The sequence below is a fragment of the Amphibalanus amphitrite genome, unplaced genomic scaffold (assembly GCF_019059575.1).
Source record: "Amphibalanus amphitrite isolate SeventyFive unplaced genomic scaffold, NRLGWU_Aamphi_draft 001641F_arrow, whole genome shotgun sequence".
Lineage (NCBI taxonomy): Eukaryota > Metazoa > Arthropoda > Thecostraca > Balanomorpha > Balanidae > Amphibalanus > Amphibalanus amphitrite.
Window position 1 is genome coordinate 76262 of NW_024883134.1, and position 22860 is coordinate 99121.

General features: G+C 46.1%; 1 protein-coding gene across 1 annotated transcript in view; it reads right to left on the reverse strand.

Moving 5' to 3' along the window:
• The window catches only part of LOC122374335 (lachesin-like), a 74381-nt gene that overhangs the window by 25863 nt on the left and 25658 nt on the right, over nucleotides 1–22860 (reverse strand). The window contains exons 3-5 of the mRNA XM_043353026.1: nucleotides 19392–19550; nucleotides 4713–4847; nucleotides 2156–2369 (exon numbers count right to left, since the gene is read on the reverse strand). Of these exons, the coding sequence (XP_043208961.1) occupies nucleotides 2156–2369; nucleotides 4713–4847; nucleotides 19392–19550 (508 nt within the window). The remainder of the gene's footprint in view (nucleotides 1–2155; nucleotides 2370–4712; nucleotides 4848–19391; nucleotides 19551–22860) is intronic.

Sequence of the window (22860 nt, forward strand, 5' to 3'; positions counted from 1 at the left end):
AAATGCTGACGGCGGCGGCGCCATTTTCGCAATCTGTCAGTTGTGCGCCGGGGACCGCGGGGGCCGTCGGGGGAGTGTTGTGGCTGCAGTGCGCAGAGTGAGTTTGCCCATTCTTGTGACATCAGTGAGATAAAACAGTGCTGTGGTGTTTATCTAGGTGGATAATAAGCTGAGTAATGAGTGAATAAGTGAATAATAAGTGAAATACTGCATTGTGGTCATCGTCTGATATCTGCAATCAAGACCGAGTCGGAAATCTGAAGCGGAGCGACATTGGAGGAGCTGCTGGAAATTATCCAGCTTTGTCGGAGTGCTGAGGTGGGCTTGTAATTTTTCAACTGAACTGCTGTCGTGTTATGAAAATAATGGATGCACTTTCATGCTTTTCTAGGGTTAATTAGGTATAGGTATGCTAATATTTTGCCAGATAGGCAACAGAGAGCCGATGGCTAATTAAATGAACGAGAATTTTGGCACAGTGAAGTAGTGCGTACAGATGACATATTTTTTATTTATCAATTACGGGCAGTTGACGGGAGACGGGCGGTGGCTGCGGCCTGTAGCGGCGCCCATATGCGTTGTGAAATATCAGCTTATATACATCATAAGGTATACATATACGCTAATCTAACTTTTATTTCCGTCAGATGTCATGTCGATTCTTAATAATAAACGACAAACAAACAAACGTGTTTGCAGCATGGGGTAGGCATTGAGCATCACAATGTTTCGTTGCATTTAGCTAAGGCTCGCGGCTGGCGACAACGTCCCGCCGTGTGTCGCTTGCGTTACAAATTTTGCGGGCCCAACATTAGCTTTACCAGAAAAAAATCGTTATAATAACCGTCATATTTGTGTAATTTTACCGCCATGAATTTGTGTACGATTACCACGCGAGTGTTCCTTTTGGTACTTTTTACCAAAAACACATATTTGTGCGTAAATGTAACGCGAGATCCTCGGTAAAGGTACACTGAAAGCGGTTCTCCTACACAATAGTGAAGCACCCCGAAGCTAGCAAAACACACATATAAGTGTTCTTTTACGCAGAAAACAGAGTAATTTTACACCAAAAAAATGTTCCTTTTGGTACTTTCAATTACACCGTTTTTCCGCTCAATATTTCTGTGTGTGTGCTTTAGAAATAGGGTAACGATTTGAAACTACGATGGGCCTTACAATATCAAACTCTTTCCCAACAATATTAAGACAACTATCAGGCGGTTCACGATCGTTTTATATTTTTTGGACGTCATTTAACAGTTCTTTTTCTTGTTTTAAATAATGCTTACATGGCGTTCCCATATTTGGGTTTATCGTTCCCAAACATGGGAACGAAAATGCGTTCCCGAAAATGGGTACGCTTGACCATAGTTCCGCCTACTGCCCTGGGTGGGGTCGGGACAGGAAGACGCCTCAGGCCGTTGCCACCGGTGATGAACCGTGAAGCAGAGGGCATTATTTGTCCGGACATTGACCCGGAGTTTATCAGACGGAGAATGGTCCAGAACGGCTTACATCTTCTCCAGTTATAGATGATCCCCTTTGGGCACCATACAGTTGCCGCCTGGCATCGACTATATCGGAACGTTGCGAGAGACACGGCCCCGAAATAGTCCTGTCATTCACCGCGCTGTTCGCAGCAGACCGGTTATTACCCCTGCTATAAGCGGCTCTCATCTGCATGGTAATTCATTTGCCTAACCTTCGGTTTGTGGCGCATCTACTTCTGTTATGAAGCTGCCATCTGTGATGGATCAGTCGGTGCGGAGATTTTGAGAGAGAGGGAGAGACAGAGACAGAGACAGAGACAGAGACAGAGAGAGAGAGAGAGAGAGAGAGAGAGAGAGAGAGAGAGAGAGAGAGAGAGAGAGAGAGAGAGAGAGAGAGAGAGAGAGAGAGAGAGAGAGAGAGAGAGAGAGAGAGAGAGAGAGAGAGAGAGAGAGGCTTGCGATATCTGCCTGACGCTCTCGTCATTTCGTCTAATTGAAATCGTTCATAAACAGCTATAAACGTAAATAATAACAAAGCATAAATAAACTTCAGATTTAATCCAAGAGCAATAGTTTTTGTAAAAAGGTGCACAATAAACTGGTGATGAAGCTAACAAACAGTAGTGTTTTTATTTATAAAAAACACAATTTTCTCTTCTCACCTTCTGACACGTAGACGTGCACGGAGACGGGCTCAGCGTTGGATGGCTTGCAGCTGTAGTTGCCCGAGTCCTGCCGCTTGGCGTTCGTGATAGTCAGCCTGCTGTAAGTCTTCTCTCGCGACTCGGTTTCCACCGTGATGCCTCCTCGTAGCTTGTCGTAGTTAATCATGTCCTCTCCATGATACCAGAATACGAAACTCGGCGGCGACGGACTCTGCAACGTGAGTGCTGTCAGAGCTTAGAACGAGAGACTATCTACACCAATATCGCATAAAAAATAAAATTGAGAAAAGTGCATAGTTTTCTGGAGCTTTGTCAAAAGTTTTGCAAAACTACGAAACATTGCATGCTTTTACTTATGTCTCCTTCCACTATTCAGCGTCTAACAGCGTAAGCAGGTCACACACTGGCAAAAAGGACTCTTAAAAAGTTTAAGCAATACAGAGAAAGTTTAAATGTTTCCCATTTCACACACCATTCAGATGGATTGTAAATTGCAATCATTGCAAACAGCACACGATGAGCTAGCAGACAAATGGCCGATCGTTACGACAACTGTTCCTAAGTAGTACCCATGAAGTTTCCAGGGAGTGTAAACGGGCACATAATACGGCTACAAATCATTGGGTGCGTATAGCGGACCGACTATCACATTGTTTACTTTTCCAGACACTAGCGCCGTTGTCAAACAATTAAGTCGCCTCCGATGACAGTTTTAACGACCGAGTCGAGTCCACGAATGGTCGGGGTCGACTCGGGAGCGAGGGGAGAGGGAGGGATGGAAGGGCAGAGGCCCGGAGGGCGATCGCCCTGACCGGCGCTTCTGTGTACACTTATGTCCGGAAAACCGACAAACGTAAATTTATTCGTCTGACAGTGTACTTCGTTTGGAAGCACTTCCAATATTACGTATTGATCATAGCCGGCATAAATAGAGAATTGCCACGACTATGTTCCTGAAAACGAACGCCAAATGGGCTTGCAAGTCAGTAGGGGAACATCCAAGCATCCTTGTATTAAAACATTGATGACATTGAAGGCCAATTTACAACCGCCCTGCCCATGTTCATTTAAACCGGCCATCCATGAAGGAGGGCTCCATTCCTACTTATCTTTAGAGCTGTAAAGAGCGCTACACCTGACAGCATAACATATAACCTGTTTATAGCATAAGCAAAGCTTTCCGTGTTTAGATACTGCGAAGATATATATATAAAAGAATGGCGCTAGTATTCAATTATGAATTATGTGCAAAGTGTTTCCATAAGGGCAAAGGATATGATGACATTATGTCTTTCCGTCATTGTGATAAAATTACAAAGCCTTGAGAAAAAGGAAAATGAACGAGACTTTTGCTGGGGTGGAAAACGTAGCATCGCATTTGAGACGCATGGACCTCTCGCGAGGTGTGCTTCCCTAGAGTTTAATTTACTCTGAGGTCGTCAATTTGGTTATTTCACATTACATTCCTCGGAACTAAGCAACCACATATCAAATGGCACATAAACTGTGCAATGTTCATTGACTACCGGTCTACAATTTCACTCAGGTTGGAGGCAGGGCAGATTGCAGCTAAAACACACAACCTCAGAAAGATATGGAAGACAGATCGGCAAATTTCGGTCGCTTGGTTCAATTCCATTATCCTTTCAGACACGCCATATGAGCCGACCCATCATAAAGATTCATAAAGTGTCGTTACAGTCGGACACGGAATCATTTCGGCGAGTGGTACCGTCATCTGAGACCGAAGGAATTCGAGCGCACGGTCCATCAGCACCGAATGAGCCCACCTCCGGCACGGGGACACGGGGGACACGGGTAGCTAGCCCGCTGACCTGGGGACACAGTACCTATCTGACCCACTGAGCTGGCGACACGGTACATAAATCTCAGGGTTGGGGACACGGTACCTGACCGGCTGACCTGGGGACACAGGTATGTATGTACAGCCCTCTGCAAACTGCGTGGTAGGTATTCTTTTTTCGACAAAGCCGAGAATAGCGCGAATACTATGCTATCGATCACTCGGAAATTCTAACAGCAAGGCAAGATGCGCGAGACTCCGCACCTTAGGCTGGCATTATCATAGTACATTTTCCATCCAGTTTGGCAACAAAACCCAAAAGTTTATATTTGCCCCCAAAACAAACTTTTGCATTTTGTTGCAACACAAGGCGTATAATTCGTTTAATGATAGACCCAGTCGAAGTAGTGGAGCAAGGCGCATCTATTTGTAGTGAGCTCCGACCGACTGAGCATAGCCTTTGAGTTATTGTCGGTTTTGTCGAAAAAAAAGAATACCTACCACGCAGTCTGCTGAGGGCTGTACCTGACTCACTGGGATGGCTCACTACCTAAAAAATAGGTCTATAAAGGTAAGAGAGCACCTGACCAAGTGCAGATCGAGGCAAAGGCGAATAGTAATTCTTCTGTCTGGAGACATTGCGACGTGGGTGAGCCTGACTCGTTCACCTAAGTACGGACCTTACCCCTCACCTCTCCCCATTTCTCGCAGAATGCCGCTGCAAGCATGAGCCACCTGCCCGTTCCTTACCCCTTCCACGACGCAGACCAGCTGAATGGCGGTGCCCTGTTGGACGTGGTACTCTGTGCCGCTGGTAATGGTCGCCACCGGCTGGTACACGTGCAGGTGTACAAAGCGCGACACGTACCCGGAGCCGGACGATACCTGCGGAACACAGCTCGGGGTGATGTCGTTTCATGTGGATCATTTTTACACTAAAGCCTTTGAATGTATTCGCATCAAAGCTTGGTGGCTTCTGGCTCGTTTTGTTTGAAAATGTGAAACCAGTGTTGCTAATTTGATGCAGTAGGGTTTCACGCTTAACATTTCAGCTTAACATTCAGCTTTCAGCTTAACATTTTACGTAAAATACGTTTACGTTTACACAGGTTCAGGCATTGCATCACACCGCTGTGCTGCAAATAGATGTACAAAGTTTAGCGCATTTAAGAGGACCCTAGCAGTATGCTTGTGATTGCATCCTTTGCATTTTAACCGTAAAGTGGTCAACTTTCTGCGAAATTTAACCGTAACACAATATAGCAAATGCGTCAAATCTTTTCGCACGTCGTTTGGGGAATTTCACGTAGATACAGCTCCTGTTTTGTAACGAAATGACCACGCAGCTATCACGCTCCCGACCACTCCTCTTCACGCCACCGTTCGCTATAAGCGAGCAGAAGTGTTTCACGTGTATACCGTCACCACTACGAATACCTCTGTTCCGTCACTATTGTCCGGCTGGACAGATTGAATGGTCAGAGAGTGGTCAGTTTGACTGGACCTGAGCCGAGCCGCCTCCCATATCTGCAGCCTCAACCAGCCGCGCTATGCGAGCTGGCCGGACTCGCGGCGGCGGCACGGAGTCGACACGTGCTGACCTCGCGACCAGCACGGGTCACAGAGGTCACTGGGATTACTGGGAGCGCATGGGTGTCGCTGATAGCCTCTCTTCGTTTCCAGACTCTGATACATGCACCACTATATGACAATTACAGCACTGCCAACGACACTGAAATTGGTGCTTTCGTCTTCACAGCTGCACTTATTGTCTCAAGTAGAGGTCTGCACCGGCCGGCTGCAGCCGCGGCTGGCTGCAGCCCCACGGCTGTGGGCCGGGGCGGCTGCAAATATCTACAAGAACACGGCTACGGCTGTGGCCACGGCTGTGAGATTTCAAGCTCAATCTTAAGTACTCAAATATACAATTTTAAATCCTTAATCTTACATTCTGATAAGCAGTCTTATAGCCTGTAAAAATCATGCAAAGGATGCCCAGCAACATTGAAAGTGGTGAAGCCTTTGAAAACCTGTAATGGTTTTACCATTTGCTGTAGGGGAGTTTGCACTCTGGTACAGAATACTAATTATAGGTACCAATTGTTCCTTCATCATCAGACATCAAGAGCTTGACAGTTTCAGAAAATGCAACATGTTGCATTGTCACATCCCTCTCAAATCAATCTCACCTCCTGGTCATTATGAGAGCACCTTACAGCTATTGAAGACGAGCGTTCAATAATTCTTTCAGGTAATAGAAAAAGAAATCACGCCCAGGTAAAGGCAGGTAAGGGCTTCATAAAATATTATCTAAAATAACTCATAGATGTATTTCTTTTTCGGCAAGTCCAATTACATAATATAAAACTGGCGCTTTATGTTCTAACTGGTGCGTGAGTGACCGCTAACAGAAAATGCTGATCAACGAAGCCAATGGAATTAGATTATAAGTGAGCATGAACCTTACTCACGGTTAATTCACATGATGGTGAAAACCCTGAACACGTAATTCACATGACGGTGAAAACCCTGAACACAATATTTCTTAGCGAGCTGTTGACTTTACTAATAAAATGACGTCTTCTTCTAAAAATGTAAAAATTTGATGATTAACCCGCGCCCTGGTGGGGTCTGTTTATAACGCGACCTGGTGGGGGGGGGGGGGGGGCTATTTTTTGCCCCCCTCGTATCTCCGAAACTACTGGGCGGATCCGCAAAATTCAAACGGCGTTCGAAAGGCCTGTCAAATTTGTCGAAGGAAACCAAATTTCATTGACCTCGGGGTCACCGATGACGTCACAGGTCAGGTCAAAGGTGAAATGTTTCACCGTTCACGGGTCTGCTAGGGAATGCGCTATAACACCGAGGAAAACGCATTTTGTCGATAATCAGCGATAGGGCGTCAGTTGCCTAGTAGATAAGTTGCTATTAGAGGTCACTGACAATGCCAGGTCAGGTCACAGGTCAGGTCACCAAGGGTCACAGGGGGCGTTCCACGACAAATCGACAAATAAAAAATTAAATTTGCACCCTCATATTTTATTCTTCGTTGAAAACTGGTGTAAGGGGTTGTGATGGGCGGGGAAGCCAGCTGTGGCAAGGATTGTTTTCTTCGAACAACGGTTTCCGAGATATAGCCTCGAGCAATTCCTGGAGTTCGCGCTGCAGCCCTATGTTTGGCGGCCTATAACTCAGAAACTATTGTTTTTTACGATAAAAACTTTATATGGTTCAACTCACAATCAACCAACAAACATTTTGGCTATCTCGGATTTTCAATTTTTGAAAATTTTGATCACGTGACCTTTTGTCCTATTTTTCGAAGAGTGACCTTGATATTTTCCCCACTGAAAGTTGCAATTTTGTCTGATGACGATTAAAGCCTTATCGATTGTCATTCATATGCGATAATAAAAAAGTGGTCATCGCCCTGCGTTGACCTCAGGTCAGGTCATTTTTATGACCTGTCCATTATTACGAGCGGGAGCGACAGCGAGATCTCGAGAATAAAGCAAGACAGCGACAAGCGGTAAACGGTAAAGGGTACACACGGATAAGGTCTATAATTTTTATTGAGGTCATTTTCAGGTCAGGTCAAAGATGACGTCACAGGAGCTAAAAGGAAGTCAAAATAGCGGCACTATGCATATATATGAAGTTTTTCTCGAATAACTTTCAAGGTATCCCAGCTAGGAACAAACTAATAGCACCATCGTGATCCTCTCGTCGATCCGCATCGAAACATATGTATGTTCACCTCGAAAGGTCGAAAGGTCAAAAGTTGACCTTAGGTCACGTGATCTAAGGTCAACTTTTGACCTTTCGACCTTTCGAGGTCAACATACGTATGTTTCGATGCGGATTGACGAGAGGATCACGATGGTGCTATTAGTTTGTTCCTAGCTGGGATACCTTGAAAGTTATTCGAGAAAAACTTCATATATATGTATAGTGCCGCTATTTTGACTTCCTTTTAGCTCCTGTGACGTCATCTTTGACCTGACCTGAAAATGACCTCAGTAAAAATTATAGACCTTATCCGTGTGTACCCTTTACCGTTTACCGCTTGTCGCTATCTTGCTTTATTCTCGAGATCTCGCTGTCACTCCCGCTCGTAATAATGGACAGGTCATAAAAATGACCTGACCTGAGGTCAACGCAGGGCGATAACCACTGTTTTTATTATCGTATATGAATGACAATTGATAAGGCTTTAATCGTCATCAGACAAAATTGCAACTTTCAGTGGGCGGAAAATATCAAGGTCACTCTTCGAAAAATAGGACAAAAGGTCACGTGATCAAAATTTTCAAAAATTGAAAATCCGAGATAGCCAAAATGTTTGTTGGTTGATTGTGAGTTGAACCATATGAAGTTTTTTCGTAAAAAACTAATAGTTTCTGAGTTATAGGCCGCCAAACATAGGGCTGCAGCGCGAACTCCAAGAATTGCCCGAGGCTATATCTCGGAAACCGTTGTTCGAAGAAAAAAAATCCTTGCCACAGCTGGCTTCCCCGCCCATCACAACCCATTAGGCCAATTTTAAGCAAAAAATAAAATATGAGGGTGCAGGGCACTTGTCGATTTGTCGTGGAACGCCCCACAGGTCAGGTCACATGAGCCCAACTTTACTAAGGTTGTGTGATGCATGTTTTATGGCCAATTTTTCATTTCCAACTCAATGGTGTTGGTTATAAGACTATCAGGTACTGCTTAGGTCACTTTCTGGTGAAGTTCAGGTCAAGGTCAGGTCAAGGTCAGGCCAAAAAAGGTCAAATTTTAAAGTTGATAGTTTTGCATAAAATGGGTATTGATTCGATGCAGCTCGTCACGGGGAGTCTAATGGTGGTCCTTGTTTTGCGCTACGGGGTCTAGAATTGCTAAAAACTGAGTTTGAAAATTTGACGTCATCAATTTTGAACAGTTTTTTCGCTATAACTTCGCCAAAAAAAGAGGTATCAATCTCAAATTTGGTATGTGGATGGAAGGCGGTAAGGACTACCACATATATTCCGGTTTTGCGAAATTCAAAAAATTTTTTGGATTTTTCGATTATATCCAATTTTTTTTTTGGGGGGGGGGGGTCCAAATTCAAAAATTTCAAAAATCCGAGATAGCAGTTTTGTAGCCCTGTTGATCCTACAGCTTTTATGTTTTTATCATTTTTCTGTATTTGCAAAGCTATAGGCCTGACAGCTCTTCCCGCGAAACCCTTTTTTGGGTCGAAAACGGCAGAACATGACGTCACTCTGACGTCATTTCCGGCCAACCTATCATAGCCTCTGGAAAGTTTTGGTCACAATGTGTAAAATTGATGTCCGGGAGGGTACTGAAAGTTTGGTGACGATCGGCGCAGCGGTTCTGGAGATATATCGAAAAGTCTGGAGGGGGGCAAAAAATAGCCCCCCCCACCAGGTCGCGGGTTAATCTTCGTTTGAGAGCAAGTTTTTAACTGTTTAGCAGTATTATTTATTAATTATGATTTTATGGCTGTTTACAGTGACACAAAACAATTTATTGCCACTTCTTTGCTATTGACGTCATTAAAAACTCAAGTAAAATATTTGATTGAAAGAGGCAATTGTGGTTCGCACGTCCTTGGGGATTTGAGCGAAGATCATTATTTGGAAAAATCAAAATAGATGAATGTTTTTCTTTCTTGGATGCTCACTAGTGTTTTAATGCCTTGCATATCAAATTAGTTTGAGACTTACTCAGAAGGCTGCTTCAAGCCTGGCATATCACACCCCAGAAAATATGCAAGGTAAGAAAGAAGCAAGAGTTTTGGCTAGACAATCACTGTTTGACAGTCCATCAACTTCAGTTTCATTTTCCATACCTAACATTGATAATGAAAAGCATCAGGGTCTGTTGTTCTGTCCCACAACCATGTTTCAGGATTTGGCATTAGATGTCTACACTGCTAGTGCTTCTATTCTGGTTCGTTGTTTATGTTTTCTGTTGATGTAGGTCCCTACCTACCCATCTTTCTTAACCCCTTGCAAGGGCTTGTGTAGGCATGAGATACGCATCAGGCTTCAGGCCTTCGGCCTAAAGCCAGATACACAACCACTTAATAACCTATGATGCTTCATGAGCTTGATAATTTATAGCCCATTGCAATGTGCTTTTGGCTATATGTTTCAACTAAAAACAACTTATTATGTACTATTTGGTTGCATTTCATTGAAAGTATCCACGGCCGGCTGACGGCTGGCTGCCCACAGTTTGCCACGGCTGTGGGCGGCTGTGGCTGTCAGCCGGGTTCCGGACAAAATATCGAAAAGCAAAATATCGAATAGCAAAATATCGAAGACAAATTATCGAAGTGGCAGAATATCGAAAGCAAAATATCGAATGCGCAAAATATCGAAATCGCAAAATATCGAACCGCAAAATATCGACATCGCAAAATATCGACATCGCAAAATATTGAATTGCATAATATCGAATTGCAAAATATCGAACTCGCAAAATATCGAATAGCATAATATCGAAAGCAAAATATCGAAACGTGAAATATCGAAAGACAAAATATTGAAAGACAAAATATCGAAAGACAAAACATCGAGAGACAAAATATCGAAAGACAAAATATCGAAAAGGCAAAGTATCTAACGCAGAATATCGAAAAGACAAAATATCGAACGCAAAATATCGAACAGACAAAATATCGAAAGACAAATTATCGAGAAGGCAAAATATGGAACGCAGAATATCGAAAAGACAAAATATCGAACGCAGAATATCGAAAAGACAAATATAGCGAACGCAAAATATCGATCAGACAAAATATCGAACGCAAAATATCGGAAAGGCAGAATATCGAACGCAGAATATCGAAAAGGCAAAATATCGAACGCAAAATATCGGAATGACAAAATAACGAACGCAAAGCGCCGAAAAGGTAAAATATCGACTTGAAATGGCCCTCTGCGGACTCCCTAGAGCTCTATCGAACTGTCAAAATTAACGGTTTCGCTCGACAGATCTTCCGGGGCTATCAAACATAGGCGGATCCAACCCAGAGTTTTGGGAGGGGCAAACCATCACAATTTATTGTTTCTTTTCATGCACTGCCATAGACGTAATGTTAAAAATGATGTCCTTTGTGGAGGGCAATTGCCCTATTTGCCCTACCCTGGATCCGCCACTGCTATCAAACACCGTTTGAGTTTTGAAAATCGGTCCAGTAGCTTCGGAGATAGGAGGGGGGGCTCCAAATAGCCCCCCAGTCAGTTGTGTTATGGAATATACGCTCCAGGGGCCTACCTGCCTCTAAGACCCCACTCATACTTTTGGGGCCCAAACGCTTGCTCCTGAAGGCCCCACTGAGACTCCTTTCCTCTATTCAGTCCTCCATACTGGCTCTTTAGGCTAAACATCGGCTCCTGGTGGCCATCCCAGCTTTGGAGGGTCTCCATACAGGCTTTTTTGGGTCCGATGCCAGTCTCTGAGAGCCATCAAAAGCCTTTCGAGCCTACGAGTATACTGCTTTCTGAAACCCTTCAGCAACTTCTGAGGGACCGACCCTGGTCGGAGGGCTCATTCGGTCTGGGGAGTCATGTAGGTCTCTGGAGGAGCCTCTAAGGGGTCGGTTTCCAAGGGGTTTTTAAACACGGTCTTCTAAGAACGGTCTCGTAGGGCCCTTAATGGTCCACTGCGGATCCAGAAAAGTGGGTTGAGATGCTGAGGGTGGTGGCTAGACTAAAACAAGATAAGATGATAAAAACTAGCTGCATTTGCTTCGTTATGCTTTATTTGAGATAGGTACACTGTAATTTCAAATATTTTGCAGAACTTGTGTGTTTGGGAGTAGTTTTCCAAAATCTTCGTTTTTCATAAAGCAATAATAATCACTCTAAAAAATTTCGGGGGGGGGGCGAAACTTCCAGAGGGGCCCCTTGAGAAAACTTTGCACCCCATCCGAAATTACCTTCCGCCGCCACTGCTGAGATCTACAAAAAATATCAGAGTTTTCCAAGTCTGTCATGGACCTGCTGATTGCTCTTTGAGGCCTACAGATAACAGAGGGCCCGATGAGTTCGACAGAGCTCTAAGGAGTCCGCAGAGGGCCATTTCAAGTCGATATTTTACCTTTTCGACACTTTGCGTTCGTTATTTTGTCTTTCCGATATTTTGCGTTCGATATTTTGCCTTTTCGATATTTGCGTTCGATATTTTGCCTTTTCGATATTTTGCGTTCGATATTTTGTCTGTTCGATATTTTGCGTTCGATATTTTGCCTTTTCGATATTCTGCGTTCCATATTCTGCCTTTTCGATATTTTGCGTTCGATATTTTGCGTTCGATATTCTGCGTTCGATATTTTGCCTTTTCGATATTTTGTCTTTCGATATTTTGTCTTTCAATGTTTTGTCTTTCGATATTTTGTCTTTCGATATTTTGTCTTTCAATATTTTGTCTTTCGATATTTTGTCTTTCGATATTTTGTCTTTCGATATGTTGCGTTTCGATATTTTGCGTTTCGATAGTTTGCGTTTCGATATTTTGCTTTCGATATTATGCTATTCGATATTTTGCGCTTTCGATATTTTGCAATTCGATATTTTGCGATTCGATATTTTGCGATTTCGATATTTTGCGATTTCGATATTTTACAATTCGATATTTTGCGATTTCGATATTTTGCAATTTCGATAATTTGCGACTTCGATATTTTGCTTTCGATAATTTGCGTTCGATATTTTGCGCTTCGATATTTTGCGTTTCGATATTTTGTCATGGAAGCTGTGGAGCCACGGCTGCGGGGCGGCTAGGCTGTGGAAAATTGCAGCCGTGCAGAACTCTAGTCTCAAGGTGGAGATTTGTATCGTTGTTCTTGAGGCTATGTTTTGAAGTAGGCATTTCAAAGTGAATCCCATTACAACAATAAAAAGAAATCCACTTAACAAAACGTGTGGCCTTATAATGTTTGTGTGTGAAATATGTGGAACTTTTGGGACAAAATGAAAGTTATCAAGTAAAACATTAGAGAAAATACTGATGAAGTCTGCCGAGAATTGACATACCTATGTAACTATTCCCTACAGAAAAAACATCTTTGTTCAGAAAAAAAAACGTAATTCCATGTCGATCGTACACTGCAACCTCACTAGCACGTAGCACGATGGGCGGCTGACTGGAAACTGGTACTTAATGCTTCAAAATGTAAATCTTTCAAAATCACGTTGAAACGAAACTTTATTAACTCTTCCTACAAAATCAACGGAATTACCTTAGAAAACGTCACATCCATTCGGGATTTACTCAGACGTGTATTAAGGAAATCCACTAAAAGCGGCTATTACATCCTCTCGTCAAAAATTAAAACGGTGGTTTCAAAGTCAAGATAAAGAGAGACAAGCATCACAATCACACTCGCATACATCATAGTCAAGATAATACAAGAAACATAGATACAGACAATACCAGCACACATACACACCAGATGGTTAACTCAACTCAGTCAGGTTGGATCCGTCAGCAGCCGCCTGAGGCGGTGCCTAAAAACGGGCATCGGGAGCCCGAGCAAATCGGGTGACAGGCGGTTGTAAAGAACCGGACCACGGCTGATGAAGCGCCTCTTGCCTGCTTCGGTTCTAGATCGGAGCACATATAGTGAGTGGTCCTGTCGGGTCACCCTAGCTTGCGCTCCTAGTGAGCTCCTAGCGGCAGCCACGGTTGACAAACCGGCGGCTAACACCTCGGGCTCACCGAAGCGCAGCAGTTTGTGCACCATGCACAGTGTGCCATGCACCACAAGGTTCTCCGCGCTGAGCCAACGCAGCTTCTCAAGCAGGTCCGACACGTGATCATACTTTTTGCGTCCGAAAATGATTTTTGCCCCATAATTTAGAGTCTTCTGAATGAGTGCAAGGTTCTTCTTCGAACCGTTGCCATAGACAGTGATACAGTATCGAAGCTGCGAGAGAACCAAGGCGTTGACCAGCACGGAGATGACGGACGGAGGCAGGCGCCCCCTGAGATGTGATAGGCCACTGAGAATGCCGAAACAGCGCCGGGTGACGGCAGAGACGTGAGTGTTCCAGGTGAGGTTGCGATCGAACGTCAGGCCAAGATTTTGTGCTTCCGAAACGGGAATGATAACGTGATCGCGAAATTTTACCGTAACATTTGGGGCATTGCGCAAATTTTGAGCGCTACCCAGCAGCATCAGCTGAGTTTTCCCAGCATTGACTTTTAAGCCGTTGGCACGGAACCAGAGGTCAAGAGAAGCTAGCGTCTGTTCCATCCGGTATACTACGTTATGAATTTCTGACTTTTTTCCACTGACCAAAATTTGGGTGTCGTCTGCATATTGAACTACGACTGCATCCTCGGCGAACAAGCTAAGGTCGTTGGCAAAAATGCAATAGAGAAGAGGGCCGAGGGCGGAGCCTTGGAAAACACCGATGCTGTTGGGGAGCGGAGATGAAGTAGTTCTTCCACCCAGAGCGTCAGTGAGGCTGACACTTTGGGTGTGGCCGTGAAGATATGCCGAAAACCAAGCTGTATCAATACCATGAAGCTGCAATTTAGTCAATAATTTATCGTGGTCTATCACATCAAAACATTTGCTCAAATCCAGCAGGCAGAGAAGGGATAGCTCTCCACGGTCGGTAGCAGCGGATAGGATGTGATCGGATATGGATATCAGCGCGGTTTCAGTCGAGTGACGAGGCCGAAAACCGTGCTGAGTGGGGGAGAGGAGATGGTTGTTGAATAGGTAACTGTATAGCTGTTGATGTACGGCTTTCTCTACAATTTTGGATATAATAGGAACGATAGAGATTGGCCGGAAATTTGATGGATCTGAAGGATCACCGGTTTTGTGGATGGGGTGTACGAGGGAATGTTTCCAGGATTGAGGGACATCCGATAGAGAGATGCTGGAATTGACCAAATGCAGGAGCACCGGGCCAATCGCGTCAAAGGACATGCGGACCATGCGCGCGCAAATACCATCCTCTCCGCGGGCGGCGGAGCCGCTCATGCCGAGTACGACAGCCCTCAACTCCGACAGCGACAAGGTCGTCAAGGTAAAAGCACAGGCTCCAACACGTGGCAGTCGGCACGGCAGGTCAGGTGTCTCCCCTGCATCTCTAACCTCGCCGGCGACACGCGGACCTACGCCGACAAAGAAACTGTTCAGCTGATCGGGCGTGGCGTCAGGCAGCCTGTGCCCGGCTCTCCCACTCTCGACCGCTGGCCTAATAACTTGCCACAGAGAGCCACTCCCCTCCTCGCGTAGACGGCGCTGGATATCGTGACAGCTGTCACTCCTAATAGCGGCACGTACAGCGCGGTTGAGCTCCTTGTACTCGTTGGAGCTGTGGCCGAGAGAGGCTAGCGCGGCGCGGCGGCGAGACATCAGAGAACGGGTGTCGTCACTAACGGCGGGGGCACGAACGTTCCTAATGCGCACGGTCCGCATGGGCGCATGGTAGTCAATAATCGGTAAGAAAATGCCGGTAAAAACATTCCATTTGACAGTGACGGTGGACGCTAAAAACACAGGTGTCCAATCAGTGCGTAGAAGGTCCGAGTGAAGTTGAACGAGGGAAACACGGCGCAAACAACGAGATCGAACAGTCCGCGGTGGCTGACGGTGACGTGGGATTTTTAAAACAGTACGTACAAGTTTATGAGGACTAAAATGACAGAATACTGTGCTACAACGTTTGACTAGAGTGCGACTGTTCGATATAAAAATGTCAAGTAGTGAACCAGAGGTAAACGTCGGAGCTTTAACAAATTGAGTGAGCGAGTACATCGATAAAAAATCAGACAGTGTACGTTTAGCTGGGTCAGTGGGAGGCTTGAAAAGGTCACAGTTAAAATCACCGCAGACTAAAATATTGGTTGATGGATGGTCGATGGTGATTCGCTGGTACTGGGCCTCCAGGTCGGAGAAGTCGGCCTCCAGGTCCGCCACGCTGCGTCTCGGAGGGCGGTAGACGGTGCCCAGGACAAACTTGCGTCGGTGATCGGGCCTCACCATCACCCACAAGGTCTCCAGCCTGCTGTTGGGGACCGGCTGGGTGGTGACCTTGAGGGGAGAGGCACTGATGCTGTCCCGGGCAGCCAGCGCGACCCCGCCGTAGCCGCTGCCGTCCGGCCTGTCGGCTCGGAAGAGTCGGTAGCCGGGCAGGACTAGTAGTCTGCTAGGCGTAGCCGGTTTGAGCCAGGACTCGTTCAAGGCCATAAGGTCGTAGGAGCCGCGGTGAAGTTCATCGGTCAGGTCAGGTATCTTGGGCTTCAGGGACTGAATGTTCAGAAGTCCCACGGTAAGTGAGGCGCCCGCCGTAGCCGAGGCCCGGCCGTCCCGAGCGCGGCCACCCCTGCACCCCCGACGCCGAGCGCCGGGCGCGCGCCTGCCACGCCTCGCCCGCCGCCGCCCGCCCCCATCGGGCTCAGCTGATCGTCCGTGCGGCACGGCCGACCCAGCACCGGGCACGTAGTCAGCTGACGCACGGCCACGGACCGGTTCAAGGTCACGCGCGGCGGCCGGCGCCACAGAGCGCAGCCCGACGGGCGCACGTGATGAAGGTGGCGGAGAGGCGGGCGCGACGACTCGCAGGACGGCGCCGACGCAGGCCAGCACGACGACCCACTTGAGCAGGTCACGGTGAGTGCGGCCCCTGGCCGGAGCATGGTAGCAGCGGCAGGTTCCACGGGTTAGAGACGGGCCCAGCCCGACGGGTCCAGACACAGCCTAGGCGAATCTCGAGGCTTGGAGCGTCACGGCAATCAATTGCACCACGGGTGCGACACAGTCCTCAATCACTCAGATCGACAATCACACGTCCACTCGCACGGGATAGGCTCGTAGCGGAGATTAGATTTATTAGATTTAGAGAGATTAGATTTATTAGATTTATTTATTAGATTTAGGAGTTATTCTTGACCAAAAGCTGGACTTTGCTGAACATGTGGGTTCAATTGTCTCGAAAGCCAATAGGGCTTTAGGACTTATCATTCGCACTTTCCAGTCAGCCTCCCCCCGGTGCAAGATAGACAAGCAGGCGGCTCTGGCGGCTTACAATGCAAACGTCCGATCGATTCTTGAATACTGTTCAATCATATGGGGCGGTGCAGCCAGATGCCATCTAGTTCGTGTGGAGAGAGTGCAACATAAGTTTTTAATGTGGCTTGCGCGTCGTACGGGCTATGTCGGAGCCTCTCTGGCCTACTGTGATCTACTGGCATCTTACGGTGTGCTCCACTTGGGTGCTCGGCGAGCACAGCATGATGTCATGTTTTTATCCAAAGTGTTTAAAGGTTTCATCTCTTCGTCGTTTTTATTACAGTGTTTTGGGTTACAGGTACCGATCAGACAAGCCAGAACCATGAACAGAGCATTGTTTAGTCTGCCGTTTGCTCGAGTGAACACTGTATCATCCGGCTTGTTCTCGCGCATCCCACGCACTGTCAACCACTTTCTAGGGTCTGTTGAAACAGCAGACTTATTTTTCGATTCACTTGGTCAGTTGAAGAGGCAGAGCGTGCTGTATGTGTCAACCCTTCCTCCTGTCGTGTAAAAATTAGCTTGTGATGTTTAAGCTTTTTATCTTGTGCACATCATACATCACTAATGCTTTATTTTTAGGTAGGTAGATATTCAGTACTTTCAGTATCTTATACAGTGTTTTAATGTTTATGTATATCGTATGTAGTTCTATAGTAGGTACTATTTATCTGTTATGCCTTCGTAGTCATTTACACTCTGCCTTTATAGTCTTTTTTACACTATAGGTACTTTTACTTTTACTTCTATAGTCTTCTGTACTTAGAACAGATCATTATTTTTACAGTGTGTTTGGTGTGATATACTTATATGACTTCACCTGTCATTGGGCCAAGCCTGTTGGTGATTTGCGCAAATACAGAAATACAGAAACTATATTGCGATGAATACTGAAATTGGTATGAAAGGCAATATTCTTCTAATTCGACCCGCTTTCGTAACCTGATCTTGAGCTCGGGGGATAAATACATTGCGTTAGATGTGTCAGACTGTCGGTGGTTTCTGTGCCTGCAGTTACCATAAGGCCGAAAAGCTGGATGCATAAATCTGGTCCCCATAATCATTTTCAGTACGTTTACTTGCACAGATTCGAAAGAAATTTATTCGTTAACAAATATGTTTGCCTCTGTGAATGTCCTCTAAAACGAATATGAAATGAAAGAAAAGCGTTTTCCTTTTGGAAGGTATGCAAGCACATATACGCTCAATTTCAGAACATATAAACGAATGCTATAAATATGAAAGGACTCAACGAAGAGTTACCTCACCGAAATGATTCTTATACGCTCTACCAAACTGGTTCTGAAATCGGGCATCTGAGTTACTGATTGAACCCGACCTCATGCTGTCAGATATATAAAAATAAACAAACAGAAGGCGGCTGGTCGGGAGCAGTGCAGAACCGAGACCGACGGACGGAGCGACGGTGACGACGGAGGTACGACCGGCCACTCCCAGCGCTCTGCTCGTGGCACGTGTCGCGGGTATATAGGTCGGCGCGTGTCATAACCTCCAGGGTGAGCTGAATAGAGCCTGCGGCGGCTGCGTGGGCGGAGCTGCTGGCAGCGGGGCAGAGCGAACTTCTCCGAAATACCGCTCAGTTGGCAGTTGAAGATAAACACCGATGGCTGATATGAGGTGAATGGTACATGACTGTTGCAGAATGACTTCAGACGCGTAGATGATAAGCCTCCCGCTTCTGACATAAAATATAAAATTCGATACTCAGGCCGACTATGTACATTCTTCAATATAGCCCGACGCACATGTGTTGTATTTTACTTCCCCTGTGCCTCCATGTATGAAAACATTACTGAAACACACACCACACCGCTATAGTTCGTCACCGATCTATGGCCCTCCAGCCACTTCACACTTCCTCAGCGTCCCAGGGCGCCACTTTAGAGCCGGGGGTAATTATGCACTTCGCGGAAAGTTCCTTTGATGAACTGAAGCCGTTTCTGCAGGCCTTGGTGAGAGCATTAGGATCGGAGTGGGAAAACGGGAAACGATAGCTAACTTCACCGAGCAGATGCATTCGGGAGAGCTAAGTGGATCATTCTCATTTCTCATTGTATTGTATTGTATGTATAATACAAATTTTGGTCACTTACTACATTTTAGTTTGCAACATTTCATCTCTTCATATAAGTAATTGAACGACAAAAGCACATGTCGAGCAGATGAATTTTAATACAAAGAAAACGTATGAAACGATCAATTCAAATTTAGCACTTTGTTAGCTGAAACGAAACAACAGGTCAATATGGTGAAAAGCTCGAGATGTAGTAGTAAGAATCAAGGTAAGACAATAACCTAACAGAGCGCACACCGCACCTGGCCGGCAAGTCATTGCCGCACATACCTGACCCTCTGCAAGCTTCAATTGTTGAACATACCTGGCACTCGTACGTTCCGTTATCGGTCATAGTGACGAACTTGATCTGCAGCGACCAGTCCTGGTTGGCGTGGTTGAACAGCACCTGGAAGCGCTGGTCGGTGATGTAGTTGGCCTTGCCGCCGGTCAGGATGTGGTAGTCCTTGCGCCGTATCCACACCTGTAGCAGGCACGGGAGCATCCGATCAGAACCCAGTCATGCACGGGAGCAGCAGATCAGAATTCCGTCAGACACGGGACAGTCGATTAAAACTCAGTCAGACAAGGGAGCAGCAGACCAGAGCTCAGTCAGACAAAGGAGCAAGCTGCAGATCATAACCCAGTCAGACATGGGGAAGTCGATTAGAACTCAGTCAGACAAGGGAGCAACCGATCAGAACCCAGCCAGACCTGGGAGCACCGATCACAACCCAGCCAGACCTGGGAGCACCGATCACAACCCAGTCAGTCAGGGGAGCAGTGACCAGTGGCCAGCACAGCCTGAACAGTGACCAGGCCCAATCTCATGAATAGATAAAGTCGCAGTTTTATGCCGGACTGGGTGCTCTACTAATTCTTACAATGCAGAATGCTTCAGCATATTAGTTGTCATCACCGAGGCAGACATTCGAAAATATTCAAAAGCGTGCAATGTCACCTATCATGTCTTACAAAGGTACAACTTAACTGTTCCAATTTCATCAAAAACATTTCCACTCCTTTCGTTGAAGGTCATGCTCACACAATCTCTACAAAATCGTGTCTTTCACACACCACGGACGACACAATTTAATTCACAGGAATTGAGGCATGTAATAGGCGTAATGGTGTTTCACACTGCACTGCGCCCTGTTAGCTGGATTGTGATGTCACCCTACATTGATCCACTCAAAGCCGTTTAATCGGCTTACTGTCAAACTAACTGATACAGGAAGTGCCATCAGCTTTGGACGCTTATCGATTGGCGGTTTGGCTAGGATATGCAGGGAGAGCGTTGCCAATCAGATCACCTTTCGGGTTTTACGACCAAATTACGTATAGCCTTTTAAGGTAAAAAAGTGTTGCTTATTTGCCTTTTTCGGCGAAGAAAATAAATTAAAAAGCTTGAGGCAGGAATGAACACCCCTGAATAACAGAAAACTGAAAGCTGTTGTTTTAACTTCATCAATTCAAATCAGTAAGGCTTGTGCCTATCTAAATGTTCGCCAGCTTGTTTTGTGCCGGCCCCGCCTGCTAAAGTGAACATTTCAGCCTCAGCCGGCCCAGAATGCTGCGGAAGCCGAGGCAGTGCTTGTTTAGCCCGTGTATGCCACCGCCGTCAGGGCCAAATCTTGGCGGGAAGCCGGCGAAAATCCATCGCTCTGTTTGGATACGCGGCCGGCCACCCGCCGGTAGCGGCCGGCCATTCCTCGAGCTGCCGGAAATCAATGCGCCGCGGGCCAGGTGCCGCGGTGGGACGGCCCACCTGTCCGCTCCCCGGGCCGGGGGCGTTCCCGAACCGTCACTGAATCACACCAACATCACCAGATCACAGCAAACCGTCACCGGATCACACCAAACCAGCACCGGGTCCCGCTGTACCATCGCCGAGTCACAACAAACCATCACCGGATCACATCGAACCATTACTGGATCACACCGAACCATTACTGGATCACACTAAACCATCATCGGATGGATCTAAACCATCGTCGGGTCACAAGAAAACATCACTGGACCATGACAAACCATCGCCGGATCACACCTACACAGAAACACATTTCCCCAAACGGACAAACGTAATTGCGCCGAACAGACATACCTCACGCTAAATGGACACACACCATACCAAAGTTACAAGGCCGATACCCTTGGTTCCAGAGCAATCGGCCGTGCTTTCAGTTGAACTGTATAATACTTGTCTTCTTTTTTCTTTTTGTTTTGCGTGTATGTGTGTGCGGAGGGATGCGCGTGTTTGTGGCCTTGGTTTCCACACAAGAGCTGAAAACAATGTTGTGCTATAGGAAACAAATCGTAGCATGTAGCGACAATATGGGGCATGTTTTCATACTGCCCTTTTTCTGTACTAAATAGAACCATATGTAAAAGCATATGGTAATTTTTATCTAACGATAGAAATACGTTAGGATTAACTTACCTAACTTACCAATACGTGGTTACTTATTCAGTCGGTAGGTTGATGACAGACTAGGATTAGAAGTACCTTTTAATATTAAATACATGTTTAATGAATTTAGAAATGCAGTTGCAAGACAGACCAGAGACTTTCTTGGGGGCAAAATGAGCTTTTTTTAGTCGGTGCGCCCTTAAGCCCCAATAAACAAAAAAAAAGACGTTTTTGACGGGCAAAAGAAACGAGAGTGAACATCCGTAGTATACGTAAGCAGTGAGTTCATTGCATTGCAACATCAACGCATCGTAAAAATGTCTCTAACAGGACCAGCATTTAGATAATTACTAAATTGCTGCCCAAAGAGCATTTCAAACAAAGCATGAATCAAAAAGCATATAAAATAATATTGTGTATACGTTGCAAAAAAACAGCCGTTATACATGATCAAATCGCCAGAGAGCGCGGCTATGTTGTGGGATGAGCTCAATTCATCTCCTCTCATCGCTGTAGCCGTTTCATGGGAACAACTTTCCTAATTGAATGTTAAGCTTGTCGTTAAACTTGCAAACCTGATATTGCTGGTTGAATTTCATCACCACTCGATGGGCGCTATTATGAATTCCTGCAACACCCTTAGCAGCCCCGAAGCTATAAAGTTCAACAATAAAACAGATACCGCTCAAGTTCGGGCCAGTAATTACACCATTTCTAATAATATGGCACACAAGCCTTTGAAGTACCAGTGACGTCCGTTCTCGCAACTTGATCAATAGGATATGTTACGTAAATACCAAAATGCTTGATTCAATGCATATAGCTGTTGTGGCACAACCTAGCGCGTGTGTATATGGTGCATATGAGTTTGTAAAGGCACTTTTTTAATCCATTCATTCTTTAGCATTCCACCAATGCTCTTCCCTCATATCCCTACCACATTCGGCCAAAAGGCTAAATAAGCCTAAAGGCTAAATGCAATAACCACAACCCTAAATGCTAGTTCCTCATTCCCCTCATCACCCACCTCTCCTTCTCTTTCTTATCCCACTCTTCCCGGTATTCCCATATACCCGTCTGTCTCAACAATGCGCGAATAAATCATCATTTACCCTCGCCGGCCGCCTCCGGCGCCAGGAGGCGTCCGTTCGCACCACCCCAGAGCCGGGTCGGAGGCCATTCCTGCTCCCCTGGGAGCCATGACCGAGAGCCGACCCCGGGCTCCGCACCGGACGGAGCTGCGTCCGCGGCCGACAGGACAGGGGAGAGCCTAATCCTCACTGGACGCAGACGGACGCGCCGCACCTCACGCGCACGTCCACGGGGGGATGAGCTCCGTCAGACGCGGGGGAGGGACATCTCAGACGGCCCGCAACGACTAATA